This window comes from Vombatus ursinus, unplaced genomic scaffold, assembly GCF_900497805.2.
Source record: "Vombatus ursinus unplaced genomic scaffold, bare-nosed wombat genome assembly UNPS02014801.1, whole genome shotgun sequence".
Taxonomy (NCBI): Eukaryota; Metazoa; Chordata; class Mammalia; order Diprotodontia; family Vombatidae; genus Vombatus; species Vombatus ursinus.
This window is the reverse complement of record NW_020954579.1, coordinates 27,519,605-27,540,240: the sequence shown is the minus strand read 5'-3', so window position 1 is coordinate 27,540,240 and position 20,636 is coordinate 27,519,605. Positions and strand designations below refer to the sequence as shown.

Below are 20,636 nucleotides of genomic sequence, written 5' to 3'. Positions count from 1 at the left end.
AAGCCTTTTCCAGTCCTTCTTAATCTCAGTGACTTCGAAGACCCTCACTGTACTTGGTAAATATCGTTTGTACACAGTTGTTTGCACATTGTCTCCCTCCAGCCCCCATTAGACTGTGACTTCCTTGAGTGAAGGGCCTGGGTTTTTTGGTTTGTTTTGTTTTTTGCCTTCTTTGTATCCCCAGCACTTAGGACAGTGAAGGGTACTTAGTAGGTGCTTAATAAATGCTAGTCCACTGGTGGAGAGGGGAACGACTGGGAGAATTATTAGGTAACTTAACACAATCCAGGCAAGAGGTGATAAGGGCCAGACTGGCAACTTATTGTCCCCATCTTCCTTCCTTTTGTGATCTTGATGCTCTAGTTTAACAGTTCAATTTTACATTGTCTTCCACTCTTGCATCCTTGGATCCCTCATTTCTTGCCAAACTGCAACCCTGGATTACTTAAAACATCTACTTTAAGCAGCTGAACGTTACTAGAAATCGTGCCACAGTGTTGCTTTGGTTCAAAACAGATTTGTTATCTAATCTCAACTGTGCCTTCACATCCACACACCAATCTTTTTTTTCTCCCCAATTAACTCCCTACCATACCAGCTAGAAGGCCTACACTATGCTTCACATACTAGCTAACTGTTGCTCACCATGGCCATCTCTTTGCTAATCACCCTTTGTAACTCTTCTCTCCACCCTACCCTCCATATAACACTTTCAGTCTCTTGTTCTGAAAATGGCAAATACCAAGTAATACTACCATTTCTTCTCAAAAAGTGTGCCTCAACTGATTTACACATGGCTCTACTTACCATTCCAGGACTTCTTAAATCAAAATATTCTCTCCTGGCAATGACTTCTTTATACATGTAGTTTACATCTACTAGAATGTAAGTTCCTTGAGGGATGTCTTGATTTTGTGTTTGTAACACCAGCAATTAGCACAGTGTTTATAGCACATACCACATCCATAATAAATTATTTTCATTACTTCATTTATTCATTCCACCCAGGCTCTATTCTAAACCTTCTCCCCTTTCCCCAAGCCATGTGAACCACATTTTCCTAATTCCTCCTTGGCAAAGGGTTTCATCTCATACTTTACCAAAAAACTGGGGCCACTTGCACACAAGAGCTCCCTCTTCTCTCCCTTTCTGTATCTCAAATACCTCGGGAAAATGACCAGCTTTCTTCTGCTTTACTGAGGACTTTGCACAGCTCTGCCTCACTTAAATCCAATTCACACACATGTTAAGACCTCATCCTTGTGATGCCTTTGGTCCTTTTCAAGAACAACGAACCAACAACTTGATATTCCAATCTTAGAGAAAGATGCAGTCCTTTTTGTCAAGTTCGGCCTCTCTATCTAGGCCCTTGGTCCCTTCTCCTGAGAACTTGATAATTCCCTCTCATTATAATTTTCGATTGCTACCTACTGTCTCTTTTTCTACCACTTACAAACATGCTCAGATATATCTCCAACCTTAAAAACTTCAAAAAAACTGACTCATCCAATTTCAAGCTAATGTTCTATCACTTCTCTCTGAAACCAAAATAGGAAAATGGCATTTGCACACGTTGTTTCCACCTTCTCACCTGCCATTGACTTCTCAACACTTTGTTATCTGACTTCCAAACCCACCATTCCAATAAAGTTGCTCTTTTCAAGGTTACCAATAATTTTTAATTGAAAATTCTTATAACCTTTTCTCAATTCTCACGCTCCTTGACCTCTCTGAAGCTTCTGATATGGCTATGATACTCTTTCCTCTCTTGGTTTCCCTGACACTGCTCTCTGGATTCTCTTCCTACCTGTCTCCCCAACTCTCTCAGTTTCCTTTGATAAACAGCATTCCCTAAGAAGAGGTCTATGCCTAGGACCTCTTTCTAGTCACCCATCTGATAAATCTCGACTGTTCTTATGGGTCCAACTATATCTATACAAATGAGAAGGCAGAGCTGTTCAACTCTTACTTTCTTTCTGTTTATGGCTAATAGAGAGCTCAGACCTACTATAAGTCTGTCTGCAGAAATAAGAAACAATCTGACTGCCCGGGATGGATACAAGTCACTTAGTCCAGGACTGAAAGAACTTTAGACAAGACTGCTAAGCCACTGTAGGTACTACTTAAAAGATTGTAGAAAACAGGTCACACCACAAGGCTAGAGAGGGACAAACGACATAATTTTCATAAAAGGGAAGAAAGAGAATCTGCCAACTGTAGACCAGTGAGCTTGACTTTGATTCCGGGGGAAATTTTAGAATGGAACACTAAAGGAATATTAGTGAACATCTAGAAAGGAAAACAGTGATTATAAGAGCCAGTGTGGTTTCATCAAAAACCAGAGTAATTTCATTTGTTTGTGAGAAAACCAGAAAACTGATTGATAAGGGGAATTTTAGCAAAGCTTTTGTTAATGTTTATCTCATATTGTTCTTGTGGAAGAGATATAAAGATACAAACAAGAGATATAAAGATACAAAGATACAAACCCCAAGGGTTCGGTGGCTGAAATCAGAACATTTGTTAATGGTTCAACATCAGTGACAGTCCAGTTTCCAGTAGCCCAGGTACAATGTTTGGCCCCATACTACTTAACATTCTGATCAATAACTTGGATAAAAATATAAATGGCATGCCTATCAAATTTGAAGATGACGCAAAGATGGAAAGGATAGCTAACACTAGATGACAGATACAAACAGAGACTGATGGCTGGAGATTTGGCTGAATCTAGTAAGATGAAATTCAATAAGGTAGGTCGTATGCTTTGGTACAAAAAAATCAAACAACCTTCACAAGTATAAGATAAGGGAGGTATATGGTTAGATAGCAATTTGTCTGTAAAAGGTCTGGGGAATGTGGTGGATTGCAAGCTCAATATCTAAGTTATCCATGCAATGTGGCAGCTAAAAAAGATAATGTGATCTTGGGTTGCATTAAGAGGAGGAAAAGTTTCCCAGAATAGGGAGGTGAGAATTCCACTGAGCTCTACACCCCTCAGCCCTTATCTAGAGAACTGTTGGGGCAGCTAGGTGGCCAAGTGGATAGAGCACCAGCCTTGGACTCAGGAGGACCTGAGTTCAAATCTCAGCTCAGATAAAAAACACTCACTAGCTGTGTGACCCTGGGCAAGTCACTTAGCCCCACTGTCTAGCCAAAATAAAAGAATTAAGAGAACTGTGTCTACTTCTGGGTACCCTGGCTTAAAAAAGACACTGAGAAGCTGAAGAGTATCCAGGAGAGGGCAAAATAGGATGGTAAAGAGTCTTCAGTCCATGTCACAAAGAACCAAGAGATGTTTAGCCTGGAAAAGACTCAGGGAAGGACAGCTGTTTCAAGGGCCATTACGAGGTTAAAAAAAAAAAAAAAAGGATTAAGATTAGTTCTGTTTGGCCCAGAAGGCAGAAGTATAAGCAATGGTGAAAGAGGAAAATTTAGGGTTGATGTCAAAAAAACTTCCTAACAATTAAATTGGTCAAAAGGTGGAAGGGGCTACCTTGAGAAGCAGTGGGCCCCCTAATCCTTCAAGTAGACACTGGATGACACAAGGACAGCCAGTTAGGAATTCATTTCAGGTTTGGTTTGGACCAGATGGCTTAAGGTGCCTTTTGATTATTAAATTCTGTGATTTCTATGATTAAAACCAGATTTTAAAGGGTTTTAAATGCCAGAGAGAAGGATTTGTATTTTTAATCTAGAGGCAACGGGGAACTACAGAAGTTTCTTGTGCAGGGAAGTGACTCAGTCAGGTCTATATTTTAGGAATATAAATATAAAATGGATTGGAGAGAAGAGACTGAAAGCAGTGAGACCAATTAGGAAGCTACCGTTAACAGTTAAGGTGACAGATGAAGGTGATAAAGGTCCACAGTAATTCATAGATTCAGAACAAGGAGGGACTTTGGTCACCTGCACCACTCTAAATCACCTTAAGATTATACAAGCATAGATTTAGAACTGGAAAGGACCTTAGAAAACATCTGACTCCTCACTTTACAGATGAGGAAACTGATGCACATACAGGATAACTGACTTGCCCAAGATCATACAGCTAATAAAGTATCTGGAATAGGATTTTAACACCTAGGCCATCTTCCAAGTCTAGCACCTTATCCATTAGACAATACTGCCTCATATAGATGAGGAAAATGAGGCACGGAAAAGTTAAGCAATTTGTTCAATGTCACTCAGATAGCAAGGTCCTCTGATACGGCACCACACATATTTTTCTTTCTACTATGCCACACTGCCTTCCAAGTTTGTGCTTTAGTCCAAACTTCCCAGCACTGATGGGAAACAACATTATAGCTTTGCTCTATCCTTGGTAGAATGAGAAGTTCTTGTTGGAAGGGACCATTTCAGTTTTGTCTTTGTATCTATCCCCAGTGCCTAGCACGATGCCTACACATGTAGGTACTGGATAAATGTTTGATAAATTGATGCATAAATGGATTACTGAACTTTAAAAGGAATGCTTGGATCTGAAATGATGATTTTCTGGTATATTTCTTATTGGACATTTACGCTGGACAATGATACCTTCATAAAAACTCTCTAACTTACACTGCTCTTTGACTGTCCTTTAAGGGGTGCTAAATTATTTGAATCTTGTGATTCAAGTCCATCTCCTTGAAATGTTCCCCAGTTTACAAAGTGGGACACAGTTTGGGTACCTGTGAAGACACAAAATACATAATTTCTGTAATCATGCTGTCTGATACTATGTTTTTATATTAATTCATATTCACAATCCCTTGACAAAAAAAACCCCAACAATTCATAGACACCTTAAAATTTCTTTTGATGACTTTTCCTCATAGGATGGTAAATCAAATTATGTACAATGAAAGTCCATAAACTCAGGAAAAGGATTCTGTAACTAGATGAGGTCCATGAGACACAGAGTCAGTATCTACCCTGCCTTAGGGATTTTCCTATTGTCCTTGGACACTGGCTTTTCTAGAAGGATAGCTGTCCCTCAAAGTTTCTACTATTAATAGCAAACATCAAAGGCATGACCTATAGGAAAGCTATGGGAGTCAGTGTCAGAGTAGGAGCAAGAAAAGACGTGTGTTTACACTGATATAACAATTCATACCTGGAGCCTGAATATGCTTGAGTTTTCCCAGAGCAGCTGCTAATGATGATATTTCACATTTAAATGGAATCACAGTCAAAAACTTTCCATGTAGCATAAACAATTTCCCTCCATAACACCAGAGCTACAAAATAAAAAAACACATTAAAAACAAAATATTTTTTGCAATTTCATTATTCCACTTGTAAAGTTTCATTCAATAAAGCCTGACAACTCAATTTAGTTTGACAAACATTTATAGAGTATCACATATGTGTAAGGCTCTGTGCTGGGCACAAAAGATGCTCCAGGAGGACAAGGCAAAGCTCAGCCATGTTTCACATGAAAGAGGAAGTCAGGTGCATGGAAGCTATCAAACTGTCCAGAAAAGTGAGGAAGACCTAAGACTGAATCCTGCTGCAAACATTCACTAGCTGGGTAAACCTCAGTTTACATATCTGTAAAATGGGGATAATAAGGGTGCTTTCTTCACAAAGTTTTTGTGAGGATCTAGTATATGTAAAGCACTATGTAAACTTTAAAGGGCTATATAAATGTTAGCTATTTACTACGACATATCTAGATGATACCATACAGGATGGGTCTCCTGACTCTTCATTTCTATTATATTTCAGAATACAGGGAAATCCACTGTACTGTTTAATAAGCAGTGCCTGAGAATACAGTACAATGCAGATACACGGAATGCACAATAACTTTGGCTTGTACAAATTTTGACTAATGTGTTACACAGTTCAATTATTTTTAAGGGTAGTTTCAAAATTATATTCACAAAGTTCTGGCCTCATTCTTCAATTACAGTGGTTATTCCTATGTTATTCTTACCATTCAAATGTTATAATTCTAATATTTCTGACTAGCCCTTTACTTGCTACCATGAGAACTTTTAAGTTATCAGGGAGAAAAAGAAAAATGTTTAAATTTACTAAAGAGCAAAATAAGTCTTAGATTGTACTTTACAATACAAAAGATCCAAAGATCAAATCACAGGTTAGCTTAATTTAAAAGATAAAGCTCTCTGCATAATGTCTAGACTTAAACCTATAACAGGAGTCCAATAAGCAAATCTGTGCCTTATATTTCTGTTTGGCTTTCTATTTCCAAAGCCAAATCCCTACTCTAAGGCTGACCTTTTATCTACTATACCATGCTGTTTGTTATAGGTAAACTATCAAACTTTTTTTTTCAATAAACCAGAAAAGATTATAAAACAACTTACTTGACCACTGGTCTCCTGTGATAATTCCTTTGAGGTCTGTAATGTTTGGAATTTTATATTCCAAATAGAGATGCTTTCTATGAAACAGAAATATGCTATCAGAATAAAAGTATCATAAATACAAATTTTCAGTGCCCCTAGACATTATAGTGAAAACAAAGAATAATTTTTAATTTTCCTTTTAAAGTCTTCCAAACTCATATCAAAGTGCTAGGGACAGAAAGAAAAAGTAAAAATAGTCTCTAGCCTCAAAGAATTTACATTCTAATGCAGGTGACGTGACAAAACAGACAAGGTAGTTATGGAATAGCCAGGAGATAACTTTAGAGGGGAAGACATTAATACCCAGGGGGATTTGAGCTGATTCTTGAAGGAAGCCAAAGATTCTAAGAGCAAGAGCATTCTAGACATGGGAGATGGAGTGTGTGAGGAACAGCAAGTAGGCCTGGATGACTGGACTATACACTGTGTGAGGGAAGTCAAGTATGAAAATGCAAAGGTAGTAAGGGGAGAGATTATGTAAAGTTTTAGGGGCAGCTAGGTGGCGCAGTGGATAGAGCACCGGCCCTGGAGTCAGGAGGACCTGAGTTCAAATCCGGCCTCAGACACATAATACTCACTAGCTGTGTGACTCTGAGCAAGTCACTTAACCCCAATTACCTCACCAAAAAAAAAAAAAAAAAAAGAAAGTTTTAAATACCAAACAGAGCAGTTGTTATTTGACACTAGAGGCCCTCTTTGGAGCCAGTGGAGTTTACTGAGCAGAGGTTGGAGGGTGGGGAGGCAGGAAGTGGGACAGGAGAAAAAGAGTGCTGACATGGTCAGACCTGCATTTTAGAAAAATCATTTTGGAGGAGTCAAGCCATAAATAGATCATGAGGGCCTCAGCCAGTGTAGTCACTGTGTGAGCAGAGAGAAGGGGAAGTATACAAAAGTTGTTATGCAGACAGAAACAACAAGATTTGGCAGCGGGTTGGATAAGTGGGTAAAGCAAGGATCTGGGCATGACACCAAGGTCATGAACCTGACTGACTGGGTACTCTTGACAACAATGTGGAAGTTTAGAAGGGTGGAATTGAGGAGAATGGTAAATCCTGTTTTGGATATGCTGAGTTACAGGCAGCTAAACGACATTACAAATCAGGACCTGCATTTCAAACCCAGCTTTGCCACTAACTACTATGTGACCTTGGGCAATTCACTTAATCTCTGAGCCTCAGTTTCCTTATTTGAAAAATGAGGGGCTTGGATTAAATGACCTCTAATGTCCCCTGCAGCTCTAAACTTATGATTCTATTAAAGTGACAAAATAAGTATTAAAAACATAAATAATATATCATAGAGAGTATGTAGGCAACTGAAAGACATAATTGTTTGCTCCTGAAGAAAAGGCAGTACTTGGAGGGGTGGAAGGGTGTGAACAAAGGTATTGAAATAAAAAAGAGCAAAGAATTATTGTGGGAGGGAAGAAAGAGGAGTAGGTAATAGTGAGACTAACCTGACTGCTGAAGCAGAAAGTCCCTATTGGCAAGTACAAGTAAAATTCAGGTTGGGACCAAAATCGTAAGGTTCCTTAATTGTTACACAGAGGACCTACAGAATAAAATTTCACCCAAACCACTGAGGACATCCTCAGCTCTGAAACAATCCAATTACTGGGTGTTTCTGAGAGTGAGGGTTGCTAACAAAGGAGCCCTCCCCTCGTGCTAAACTCCAGGAACTTTATATTCCAAATTGCTAAGCTAAGGAACAATCACTCAAATTTCAAGTTTAAGCTAAATGGTTCCTACCTGTGCAAGCCTTCCTAATGAAAAGCCTGCTGGGTCCAGAAGCAATGGACCTCACCTCCTTCATGACATATCAAATGCCAGAGAGGCTAAAAGAAGGTATGGGGTCAGAAGCAGCAGTCTCTCAAGATATGCGAAGGGAAACTTTAACATAGATAATGAGGAATTACTTAAGGTTTTTGAGCAAGATAGAGATTTGTTTTTTAAAAAGTGTTTTAGGGAGCCATATGGAGAAAGATGAGTTAGGAGACTAATGAAAAAATCCAAGTGTGACCTAATCCAGGTAGTAGTGGGCGTGTGGTAGTATCCTTCTCAGTCCTTTCATTTACAGAAGACATTCTGAAGGAAGCTTGCTGACAGACTGAAGACAGTTACCTTTAGGAGCCTTGAGTGAAGTTCCCATGACTGCAACATGATCCTTATCAAGGATAGCAAGTGAAACTCCCTTTAGAACATTGCCAGATACATAAGTTTTTAGTAAGAGGGATGTGACCAGTACTTGCTTCTCCTCAGGTTTACTCTGATTTAATGGTATCAGGGTTTCATATATAGACCCATTACAGCCTATTAGAAACAAAAATGGTTTTTTTATGTTAATTACTGAGGGGGGTGAGTACCTTCCCTTCTCACAATTTGAGGTAAGAATATATTAATACAATTTAACCAAAAAACGTAATTCATAAAACTTCAGGTCCAGTAACAGGATAGTAGTTTTTTTTTAATCAAACTTTCAGTTGATAGACTAGCAAAAATTTTTAACATAAAGACAAGAAAATCCTACCAGTCCTTGCTTTCCACCTGTATAGCAAAGTGAACTGAGTTTCACCAATTCACTAGCGGCTGAGTTCTTGACCAAGGACTCAGTATCAAAGAAATCACAGATAAGACCAATAATGCCATGTATGCAGATAGATATATAATAAAAACAAGCATTTATAATAACCATTTAAAAATATCTAAATTGTGCACCTAAGTTACATAAAATGGACTCTTATGAAGATACCCTTATAATAAAAGGTGTAATATATATTGGGCAGTTAGGTGGCACAGTGGATAGAGTGCTAGGCCTTAAGTCAGAAAGACTCATATTCCTGAGTTCAAGTGACCTCAGATACTTACTTAGCTGTGTAACTCCGAGTGGTCACTTGACCCTGTTTGTCTCAGTTTCCTTATCTGTAAAATGAGCTGAAGAAGGAAATGGCAAACCACTACAATATCTTTGCCAAGAAAATCTCAAATGGGGTCACAAAGAGTTGGATATGACTGAACAACAAACAACATACACAAATTCCATTAGGTCATAAATTTATCCTATACTGACACTCTAACTGTACTTCTTACAACACTTTGAAATACCGATAATTTCATTAGTAGGTACCCTTTCCACCAACACTGATGACAACTGCTCTATGTCTTACAAAATTTCACTGAGTTGCTGGGGCCAGCGTTCTAGTAACAAGCTTACTTAGACTGATAGTTGGTCCCTCAGATGACAGAAATACAGTGTACTCACTTTTCAGCCCAATTGTTCCACACCTAAAACCTTTCCATTGTAGCATGATCTAATACTGTTACTTGTACCCTACCGGCATAGCTTCTGAAAACCTAAGGAAGATAGAAGGTATAGAATGTTGTGTATACTGTTAGATATGGTTATTAAGTTTTGCTGAACTGCAGTTTTTCTCCATGTTGCTTCTCCTATAGCATGTAAGCTCCCTGAAGGGGCAAAGGGCAAAGGGAGAAGAGGAGTAAGACAGTTTTTGTTTTTCTATACCTAGCTCCTAATATATAATGGTAAATTTGTTGATTACTTTCTCTTTCTTTTTGAATCTTTGTTATTAAGAAAGAAAGGATATTTTAAGAAGAGAATGTAAAGTAACAACAAAAGGTATACATTTTTTAAAAAGAAAAAAGTTCTTAGCTTAAAAGTTTAGAAAATAACTTACTCAAACATAGCAAAGTGACTAATCTTTCATTCACAGATGCAGCAAAACTCAGTGTAACTGGTTCTTCTTCTCCACGTAAAAGGGTATATTTGCATAAATTATGTGGGTTAAACATCTGCACATATACAAAGTAATTTCCATGCTACAAGAGAAAGATAATATTGTTTCATTTATAGAAATATCAAAAGTTTAACAAACTGCATTTAAAACTGTATTTTAAACTATAAGTAGTTCATACAAACTATATGTTAATTCAAAGAATCAAATACAACTATCTTCTGATTCCATCTTCAAAATACTTTCTTCTATTATCAAGCTAACTCTCTCTATAAGTTCCTCTGCATTTGACAAAACAGGACACACTTACCTTCTCTGTAACAAATATTAAAACAGGCTGATTAGAATCCAAGAAAAGTTTTGTCCATCTGAAAATAAAATGACAATTTTAAAGAAATAAATGCATTCATTAAAGCACAGTAAATTAAAAGATAAATGTTTAAGAAAAACTAGATACTGGTATAAAGCTAAAAATGTTAAAATGCATATTAATACACATGTAAACTTTTATTTCAACGTTGTATCACAGAATTTAAAGAACTGGAAATGAAAAAGACCTCTATTTAGCTTAATCCTTTTATGAGTGTCACAGAAAAATAAGACAAGAGAGTCTAAATACCTTTCTAGTGGAACAAGTACTGGCTTTGGAGTTAAAGGAGCTAGGCTCAAATTCTGCCTTTGTCACAACATCTGTGTGATGATGAGCAGTTTAAGCTGAAGTTTGAGTTAAGTGAATTCACTTAATCTTTCTAGTTCAGTTTCCTCACTTGTAAAATGGGGAGGCTAGGCTAGGCTAGATTGCCTCAAAGATCCCTTCAAACTCTAAATCTACTATCTTATGACTTGCCCAGTGACATTAGTTAGCACAATATCATAGATTAGAATCCAGGATGTCTGATTTCTAAGCTATTTCTCTTTTTTAATGGTAAAAACCCTGAAATCAGCACCAACAAAATTAGCTTAAGGAGTCATTACTGCCTATATTACCCATGTAACAAGAATATTTTGTATTTACTTTAAACTACAACTTTCAATTTACAACAATTATATACAATGAAGGCTCCTCTCAGTCCTCTGACTGGGGCCTCTTTTCTGTCTTATTCCATCCACAACCTAGATAACACTACCTATTTATATCTTGAAAGCGATAGCAATCTGTTCCCTTATAGTATCTGGGGTTCATACATGCAGAATGAAGAATATAGGCAGTCATCTGTTTATGCCTTGGCAATTATGCTGGAAGGAACCTTAAAGGCCATATAGTCCAATTTCCTCATTTTACTGATGAAGAAACAGAGGACAGAAGTTAAATAGCTTGCTCCAGGTCATACAGGTAGTGACAGAGGTGAGATTTACACTCAAGTCCTCCGATTCACAATCTAATCCTTTCTCCATTATACTACCTTCTGTATAAGATGTGAGTAAAATCTGAGGTATGACTGAAATAGAGACAGTTATATTTATATACATGCATATATTCTGAAGTATTTATATATACATATATATGTTTAGTATATATCATAGACTATTTTTATAAGTATTATTTATGTATAATATATATTTATGTACATATATGCATTTCTATACATACATACACTTTGAAGGACAATAGTAGCTTGGATGAAGTTCTGGGGTATATGTATCTCTAATATACCAGAACCCATCCGTCTGTGTCTCTAAATATCTATTTGCCACTTCTCAAAATAGTTTGTAATCCTATGGAATTACCTCCAGAACCTGTTTATAAGCCTAAAATAAAAATATGCTACCATTAAGAATATGCATGAGAATCTGTTACAAGCTCTGAAGTCAAACCATTTTGTAGTAATACTTTGTAACACTGGCATTGATTGAAAATCTGAGTGAGGAAACAGAAAAAGGTGGTCAATGACTGAACTGCGTTGTTAAATCTCAAGTCATAAAAGGAAGCTGCACTCATTCCACAAATTTGTACAAGACAGACTTGCCTTTCCCACCTGTTCTCCACTGCTTCATAGCAGAGGCCTTAGAATCACACTACAAGGAATCAAGACCACTTTGAAGCTACTCCCCCAGATGCCGACCCCTGGTAACTTTCCTAGCTCAGGTCAAGACTTACAAAATGCTCTAGTGTCACCAAGTTTCATTTATGAGCAGTCACCAGATGATGTGGGTGAGAATTCCTCTGAAGAACTCTGCAAATACGTAAGAGTTCTGCATTTGAGGTAAACAGTCCTAGGAAACTTATGTTTGGATAAGGTGTATAATGCTAGGTTATCAAACCTCTACCAAAGAACCTATTCTGTATGGCTGCAGGTGTGAGGAAATGGAGGTGTTAAAGGCAACAAAACTAAAGATTCAAAATGATGGCCAATATACTGAGAGAAATGAGACTTTAATATGGGAAAAAAGATGCCTTTCAGAACGGTTATTGAATTGTATCTGATTTGGTTAAAAGCAGTTTGGATGTGCAGCAACTTACTTAATAACTTCTTCATCTGAAATTACAGCTTCAATCTTTTGTTGGGGTTCTGCAAGCAAAGCATCTAGCCTTCGAACAGCACCTTTTCTGAACAACACAAGTGGTTCAGTATTTTGTATTGAATGTATCTTGTATACATCAGCAGACAGCTGCAGGAGAAACAATGTATTTTAATTTCATTCTAAATGAGTTTACAGTGGAGAATACAAAACTATTTCAAAACTAACCAATATGGCTTCCTGAAATTTAAGTATGATCACTAATTAGTTTTGTCAGCTTATGACTACACTTCAACTATCATGGAGTCACAAATTTGTGGCGTTATAGTTACAACCCCATAACCAGCAGGAATTAAACAAGTCAAATTTCTTTATAAGGAATTGCTTTAAAAAAACAAAAAGACACCCACAATTGCAAAAAAGAACACAAAGAATCCCATATTTGGTTACAGTTCTGTTTCATTCATCTTAAACCATCTTCTAACCATATTCCTTCATTTTATGGCTAAACAATCAAAGTCAAATGAAGTTTTATAACTTGCCTAAGGTTATATTGCTAATTACTAGCAAAAAGTTGGGTCTAGAACTTTACTCTGGTGAGGAAAAAGTCAACCCAACAGTAGTAACAGAATCAGAGTTTATAGCAAATGTGAAATAGTAACTATGTTCACTTACTCAAAAATAAATGTTTATTTCAGCAGAAAATCTATGCAAAGAAAGTTAATTCACATAATTTATTTAAGTATCGAAATTCAACCATTAATATTTCAAACCATGCACATTTTTAAAGGAAAAAAGAGCCTCAGAGCTCATGTAACCCAACCCTTTCATTTTATAGCTGAATAAAGAGAAGAGAAGTTCAGTGATTTGCCCGAGTGACTCAATGGCAAGGCTCCTGACTTCTCATCCCCTAATCTTTCCATTATATCACATAGTCCCTCTTAATCTAAAAGTTAAAGAAATGTCTAGATGAACCAAACCAATGGCCTACCCAGTACAGTATTATGAGACTTTTCTACCTTTACCTAAATAACACATCCTGGATCCACATATTTGAGAGGCAGAGTGGCATAGCGGCCAGAGAGCTGGCCTTCGAATCAGAAGACCAGGACTCAAGTCTTGCCTCTGAAACACAGTGAGTAACTCATTCAACTTCTCAAGTGCCCCAGGCAACTTTAAGTTACAGAGAAGTTGCTGAGATGTATCAGTGCAGAACTTCTATTCCACAAGTTGCTCACATAGGAAATCAATATGTCTAAGTTCCTCTTTGCTTCATCCCAAAATCTACATTTTAAAAAAAACTTTTCTTGAATCTATTTGTATTTTTGGTTTCTCTTGAAGTAGGACAGTCCTGTTGTTAACTCATATACAACTGTCCCAAAAATCTTAGAGGAGTTTAAAGTTTTAACAGGTTAAAGTATAAACAAACAATAGAGCTATTTTCCAAATAGCCCAATTATATCTATGCTATTAATCCTTCAACTTACTGTTGCTTTGAACACTTTATCTAAATTCACATCTTCATTTTTCCATATTCTCAAAACCTAAAATAGAAAAAAGAACTATAACTTAATACCATTCACTAGAAAACTACAGCATAAATATATGAATTAGCACATATCTGAACAGTTAAAATGTTATTTTATTTAGGTAACATGTTGTCAGCAATAAGTACATTAAAATTTAAGAATCTGAGGCAATGTTAAAAGAATCTTCTTAAAATTTCTTTGAGGCACTTTAGCTATAACCGAAGTTGTTGAATTAAAGTAGTAAGCTACTTATGAAAGATCCACTAACACAAATCAACGGAAAAAATCCCACCTTATCATCATGGACAACAACATACTCGCCAGTTTGAAAGTTGGACACGGCTGGACATGTTATAGTCTGACCTTGCTTCACTGACCAGCAACCCAATGGTTTCTGATCTGAAACCTAATTAAATAAAAACAAACACACAATGCTTAATACCATTAGATTAAAAAATTCCAAAGCAAGGATATTTATAATCAACAAAATAAAGCAGTAACTAGCCACAGTAATGAAAGAATAAGTTTTCAGTCTGATCCATGCTAGACAAGGTTTAAAGAATACTGTGATACAACTTATTTTTCTATCCAAAATAGTACTTACATAGAGGCAACTGGTAGCACAGTATACAGAGTCAGGAAGACCTGAGTTCAAAAGTGGCCTCAGATACTTACTTACTAACTGTGTGACCCTGGTCAAGTCACTTCACCTTTGTCTGCCTCAGTTTTCTCAACTGTAAAATGGAAATAATAACAGCACCTACCTCACACAGATGTAGTTAGGATCAAATGAGCTCAAAATTGTGAAGTGCTTAGCCCAGCGCCTGGCACACTGTAGGTGCTATATAAATGCTTATTCCCTTCAACAGCAGAATTCATTCTGCCTTCCAAATCCCCCAAAAGTTTCTAAACCTCTGGACAAAACCACTACTAACCATACTATGATAGAGGTCAAACACAGAGGAAACGGTCTCATATAGATAAAAATATTTATCGAAGAAATTTTTGAGGTAGTGAAGAAATGAAACGAAAGTGAGTTTCCATCAACTAAGAGAATGTCTAAACAACTGTGGCATAGGAATGTAATAGGGAGAAATTTGGGAAGATTTGTATGAAATGATTCAGCAAAGCAAGCAAAATACCCAAATAACTACAATAACATCAAAGAAAAAAACATAAACAAGACTTCTGAATGTTTGTCTGATCTCAGAGGACTGCCTATGAAGCATGTCTCCCACCTCCAGAATGAGGCATACATTTTCAGAGATGGCCAAATGATAGGGAGAAGAATCAGTGGGAAGTGAAGCAATGTTTTAAAACACACACACACACACACGAACAAAAACACCTAGGGTAAATAGAGGTTGCAATGGTAAATACTTCAGGGATAGACCTATCCTTTTCTTTTTTAATTAGGATGCCAGATTTTGTGGCCATAGAAGGTAAGGATGAGAATCTGCACTAACTTTTTCAGGTGGCATAACAAGTAAACATAAAGGAAACAAATAAAAATTACACTTTTCAAGAAGTCAGATACTGGAAAACATATGTTCAATTTTCTCGGCAAAAGTTATTTTTTCCTACAGGTCTTCTAAATCTGTATAAAATCATGTAAGATGGAATCATTTAAAGTTGGATATGTTCAACATGCTTAACAGAATCCTTTTAGGTCTCCAGATTCCAGCTCAGGCTCTCCATTTCCCTTTATAAACAGGCTATAAAAGGGGGATTATATATAAAACCATGAGTCTATTATATAAAAACATGCTTTAATATATATTTGATGTGAACCCATGATGACTTTCTGTCTATGGACTTTTCTGAACTCTTTTCTTGCTTTTGTATTTAAAAAATGTTTTATTGATGTTTTTCCTCCTTTCTTTTTTTTTAAATCACTCTAACTTTTCTCCCCTTCCATAAAAACCCAATCTTATAACAAGTAAATAGTGACAAACAAAAAAAAGGTATGTAGCATCCGTTGCATCTGAAAATGTCTCTTTCTGTACTGACAATTTGATTACCTCTCTACCAAGATGGGAAGCATGCTTTGTCATCGGTCTCTGGAGTTGTGATTGGTTGCTGCATCAATCAGAGTTCTCAATTCTCTCTAAGTTGTTTTCCTTTACGGTGTTGTGGTCATAAAACAGTCCTGATTTGGCTCACTTCACTCTGTAGCTGTTCACCCAAGTCTTCCCAGTTTTCTTTGAATTAATAATTTCTCATTGCGTAATAATAATCTATTACATTAATATACTATAATTTGTTCAGTCATCCCCCCCAACTGATGGACATCAACTTTGTTTATAATCCCTATTACGTTTTTGTACACGTGTCATTTTTCCCATCCCATCCCATCTTCTCCCAGTAAACTGCTCTTCCTGTCATCCCTACTCCTCATAATTCTTCAACTTTTCCCTATCTACTGGATGCTTCCCTGCTGCCTACAAACATCTCTATGCCTCTCCCATTCTTAAAATAACTCACTTGGTAATAGCTACTGTCCTATGCCTCCTTTCTGGGCTAAACTCCTTAAGAAAGTCATCTACAATCAGTGCCTCCAGCTCCCCTCTTCTCAGTGGCTTCCAACTTCACTGTTCACCTGAAATTGCTCTCTCCAAAGTTACCAATGATCTCTTAATCGCCAAGCCCTTTTCTCAGTCCTCATCCTTCTTGACTTCTCTGCAGTTTTGGAAAACTGTTGATCCCCTTCTTCCCTTGTATATTCTCTGTTCTCTAGGTTTTCATGACATTACTGTTTCCTGTTTCTCCTCCAACTTGGCTGACTGCTCCTTCTTAGCCTCCTTTGTTGGATCTTCCTTGAGGTCATGCATGCGCACTAACTGTGGGTATTCTCCCAAACAAAGCTCTATCCTGGGACCTCTTCTCTTTTTTCTCCTATACTACCTCATTTAATAATCTCATCAGTTCCTATGGGTTAAATTATTATTTCTATGTAAATGATTCTCAAATCTATTTATCCAGCCCTAGCATCACCAACTGCCTATTAGACATCTTAAACTAGATCTCCCATAGATATACCATACTCAACATGTCTAAAACAGAACTCACTGCCTTTGCCCCCCAAGTCTCCCTTCTTCCCAGTTTCTCTATTACAGATGGTGGAGGGCACCACCATCCTCCCATTCAGCCCGGATCTCAACCTTGGTGTTATCCTCATCTTCTCATCTGAACTCACCTCACATATCCAATCTGTTGTCAAGTTTCCACCCCCATAACAACTCTCATGTATGCCTCCTTATTTCCATTCACATAGCTTTAGCACAGGCCTCCCCACCTCCTGACTGCACTACTGAAATGTTGGTTTCCTTGCCTCAAGTCTCTCCACATACAGTTCATCCTCCACTCAGCTGTCAAAGCAATTTTCCTAATGCACTGGTCTGACCATGTCACCCAGGCAAAAAACACAGTGGCTCCCTATCATCTGCAGGATCACACATAAAATCTTCTGTTTGGCTTTTAAAGCCTTTCACCACCTGGCCACCTCCCACCTTACTTGTCTTCCTACTCCCCTTCACATACTGTATAATTCAGGGACATTGGACTATTTGATATTCCCTCAAATAAAGACACTCCATCTCCTGACTCCATTTCTTTTCACTGACTTTCTCCCATACCTCTATCACTTTCCTGCCTCACCTCAACCTCCTGGCTTCCTTCAAAACTCAGCTCAAATCCTACCTTCTGGAAGGGGTTTTTCCTAGTCTTCCTCCCTAACCCCCTCCTGCAAGTGCTAATGCCTCTTCTCTGAAATCATCTTCCATTTCGTCTTCCTGTGAGAATGTGAGTTCTTTGAGGGCAGAGGCTGTTTTTGCCAATCTTTGTAGCCCTATACATACTTAGCACTTAGAATTTAATAAATGCTTGTTGACTGCCTGATTTTTCTTCCATTTTTCTGTTCTAAGGGCTTGGGGCTGGACTGAAAATTCTAATCCAAGCACTAATAATACAAAAAGCATCATTTGACTTTGAATCCTTTCATCCTACAAGAAGAGCAGTTTGCTCAGCATAGTTAAAGCAAAACCCACTTTCTGGTCACATCTGAAAACATATATCAAATTCCACACTCTGAATGAGGTCACTTATTAAAGTACGTACTAGGTACCAAGCACTATACTAATGGGGGAAGGGGGGGAAGGAGAATTACAATGAAAAGCAAACAGTCCCTGCCACAGGGGAACTCACAATCTAATGGGAAGGCAACATGCAAACAACTATGTACAAACAAGATATACACACAATAAACTGGAGAGAATTTCAAAGAGAAAGGACTAGCATTAAAGGGGACAGAGGGGGAGGGGACTAGGAAGCAGGGTGGCTCATTCACTGGGAGGGAAGGAAGGAAAGGAATAAGCATTTATTAAATACTTTCTATAGGCCAGGCACTGTGATAATCAATTTACAAATATTATCTCATTTAATTAAGGGGAATGATCAGGATCAAAGGAGTTTAACAGTAAATGGAGGAGAATTTTGGTCCAACCTGGCTGTTGGCAGAGAGCACTGACTCTTTCTTGGAGACAGTTTCTTCCTGGACAGAGGTTATGAGGAAAGAGCAATACAGCCAAACCTTTAGTATCCTCAGTGCTTTGAAAAGTTCTCAGCCCATAATAAGTGTTTTAATAGTTTCTTGTAGACTTAGCACAGTACCTGGCACACAGCAAACACTTTAATAGAGCCTTGTGGACATAGCACAGTGACTGGCACACAGTAAGCACTTTAATACATTCTTGTGGACATGACATACTGCCTGGCACACAGTAAGCACTTTAATACATTCTTGTGGACATAGCACAGTGCCTGGCACACACTAAGTGCTTTAATAGATTCTTGTGGACATAGCACAGTGCCTGGCACACAGTAAGCGCTTTAATAGATTCTTGTGGGCATAACACGGTGCCTGGCACGCAGTAAGCACATTAATAGATTCTTGTGGACATAACACAGTGCCTGGCACACAGTAAGCACTTTAATAGATTCTTGTGGACATAGCAGAGTGCCTGGCACACACTAAGTGCTTTAATAGATTCTTGTGGCCATAACACGGTGCCTGGCACAGTTAAGTGCTTTGATAGATTCTTGTTGACCTAGCACAGTGCCTGGCACATTGTAATCGCTTAATCGGCTCTTGTTTATTGATTATGGGGTGCTCTGGCCGGACCACGGTCTCAGCCACTGCAAACCCGGGGTGGGGGGAGGCCGCAGAGAAGGGGAGCCACAGGGAGGGTGACGGGAGCGTGGAGCCCGCGTGGAGCCCCCGCCGCCACCTAGGGGCGCCCGGCGCGGCCAGGGGGACGGGCAGGGCTCGCAGCCGGGCCGCCGGGCCCACGAGCCTCCTCTCCACTGCCTCCCCGGAGGCCCCCCTCGAGGCGCGGGAAGCCCGAGGGTCCGGCCGGCCTCGCTGCCGCTCCGCTCCGCTCTGCCCCGTCCCGTCCCCCGCGACGTGCTTCGCTCACCTTGTAGAGGATGACGGTCCTGCCGCGGTCAGTGACCAGGAACAGGTCGGCCTTGTGTCCATGCTCGACACCCAGCAGGCCATCGAGGCCGGCGCCCGGCACGAGACCACCCAGCGTAAAATCCTCCTCCAGAACCGCCATTTTAGGCGAACCTGGCTTCGCTCCCGCTTCCCTCTCGCGAGAATAGAGGGAGCGGCCAATGGGGAGGGGCGAGTGGCGAGTGGCGAGTGACACGACCCCTAGCGGATGGGGAAGGAGACTGTCTTTACTCCAGGCTCGTTGTTTCCCTCCCTTACCCTCACCCAAGTCAGTCCCCTTTGGTGCCTTTTGCCCAGGGGGAGGCTTAGGAGTTGTGCATGGATTGCTGATTCAGCCCTCTTCCTCTGTAGGAAAGCACAATCTAGCAGAGCCTCAGGAGGCCTGGGTTCAAATGCAAATTGCGCTTTGGAGTCAGGAAGACCTGAGTTCAAATTTAGCCTCAGACACTTACTAGCTGTGTGACCCATGGCAAGTCACTTAACCTCCATTTGCCTTAGTTTCATATATAAAACAGGGATGATAATAATATCTACCTCCCAGGGTTGTTGTGAAGATCAACTGAGATAATATTTGTAAAGTGCCTGGTACATATGAGGCATCTTATAAATGTTGACTCTTAATATTATTTCATCAATGTCTCACTTTCCTCATCTGTAAATTGGGCATAGTGACCCCTTACTTATCCTCATCAAAGAGGGTTGTTGGGATACTCCTATAGGAAACAATGCATATAAAACTGAAGAGGCATGGGGTAGAGGTAAGGGGTGCTTAGGAGTTCTGGGACCCTAAGAATGCCAAGACAGAGTCACCTGGAATGAATTCACACACTCACACCATCTCTCAGTCAAGAGACAGTTTATTATAATGCCAATAGAAGGGGACAAAGTCCCTTTAGGGAACTTTCAAGAGACTGAGGATGGTGCTAGAGTTTATATGGAAAAGGGGAACAGGAAAGGAATGCCTGGGATACTAATTAGGTAATCTAAGGGTCCAAGTGACTATGGGAGCTACGGATGGGAAAGTGTAG

The 20,636-nt window shown here is 38.9% G+C and overlaps 1 protein-coding gene across 1 annotated transcript in view; it reads right to left on the bottom strand.

Annotated features, from left to right (window-relative positions):
• The window catches only part of NOL11 (nucleolar protein 11), a 30,356-nt gene extending 10,635 nt beyond the window's left edge, over nucleotides 1-19,721 (bottom strand). Inside the window, exons 1-10 of the mRNA XM_027873042.1 lie at nucleotides 19,571-19,721; nucleotides 14,389-14,502; nucleotides 14,055-14,111; nucleotides 12,569-12,717; nucleotides 10,418-10,475; nucleotides 10,051-10,192; nucleotides 8,480-8,668; nucleotides 6,318-6,394; nucleotides 5,099-5,222; nucleotides 4,564-4,673 (exon numbers count right to left, since the gene is read on the bottom strand). Of these exons, the coding sequence (XP_027728843.1) occupies nucleotides 4,564-4,673; nucleotides 5,099-5,222; nucleotides 6,318-6,394; nucleotides 8,480-8,668; nucleotides 10,051-10,192; nucleotides 10,418-10,475; nucleotides 12,569-12,717; nucleotides 14,055-14,111; nucleotides 14,389-14,502; nucleotides 19,571-19,711 (1,161 nt within the window). The 5' untranslated portion in view covers nucleotides 19,712-19,721. The remainder of the gene's footprint in view (nucleotides 1-4,563; nucleotides 4,674-5,098; nucleotides 5,223-6,317; nucleotides 6,395-8,479; nucleotides 8,669-10,050; nucleotides 10,193-10,417; nucleotides 10,476-12,568; nucleotides 12,718-14,054; nucleotides 14,112-14,388; nucleotides 14,503-19,570) is intronic.
• Between the last annotated feature and the right edge of the window lie 915 nt (nucleotides 19,722-20,636).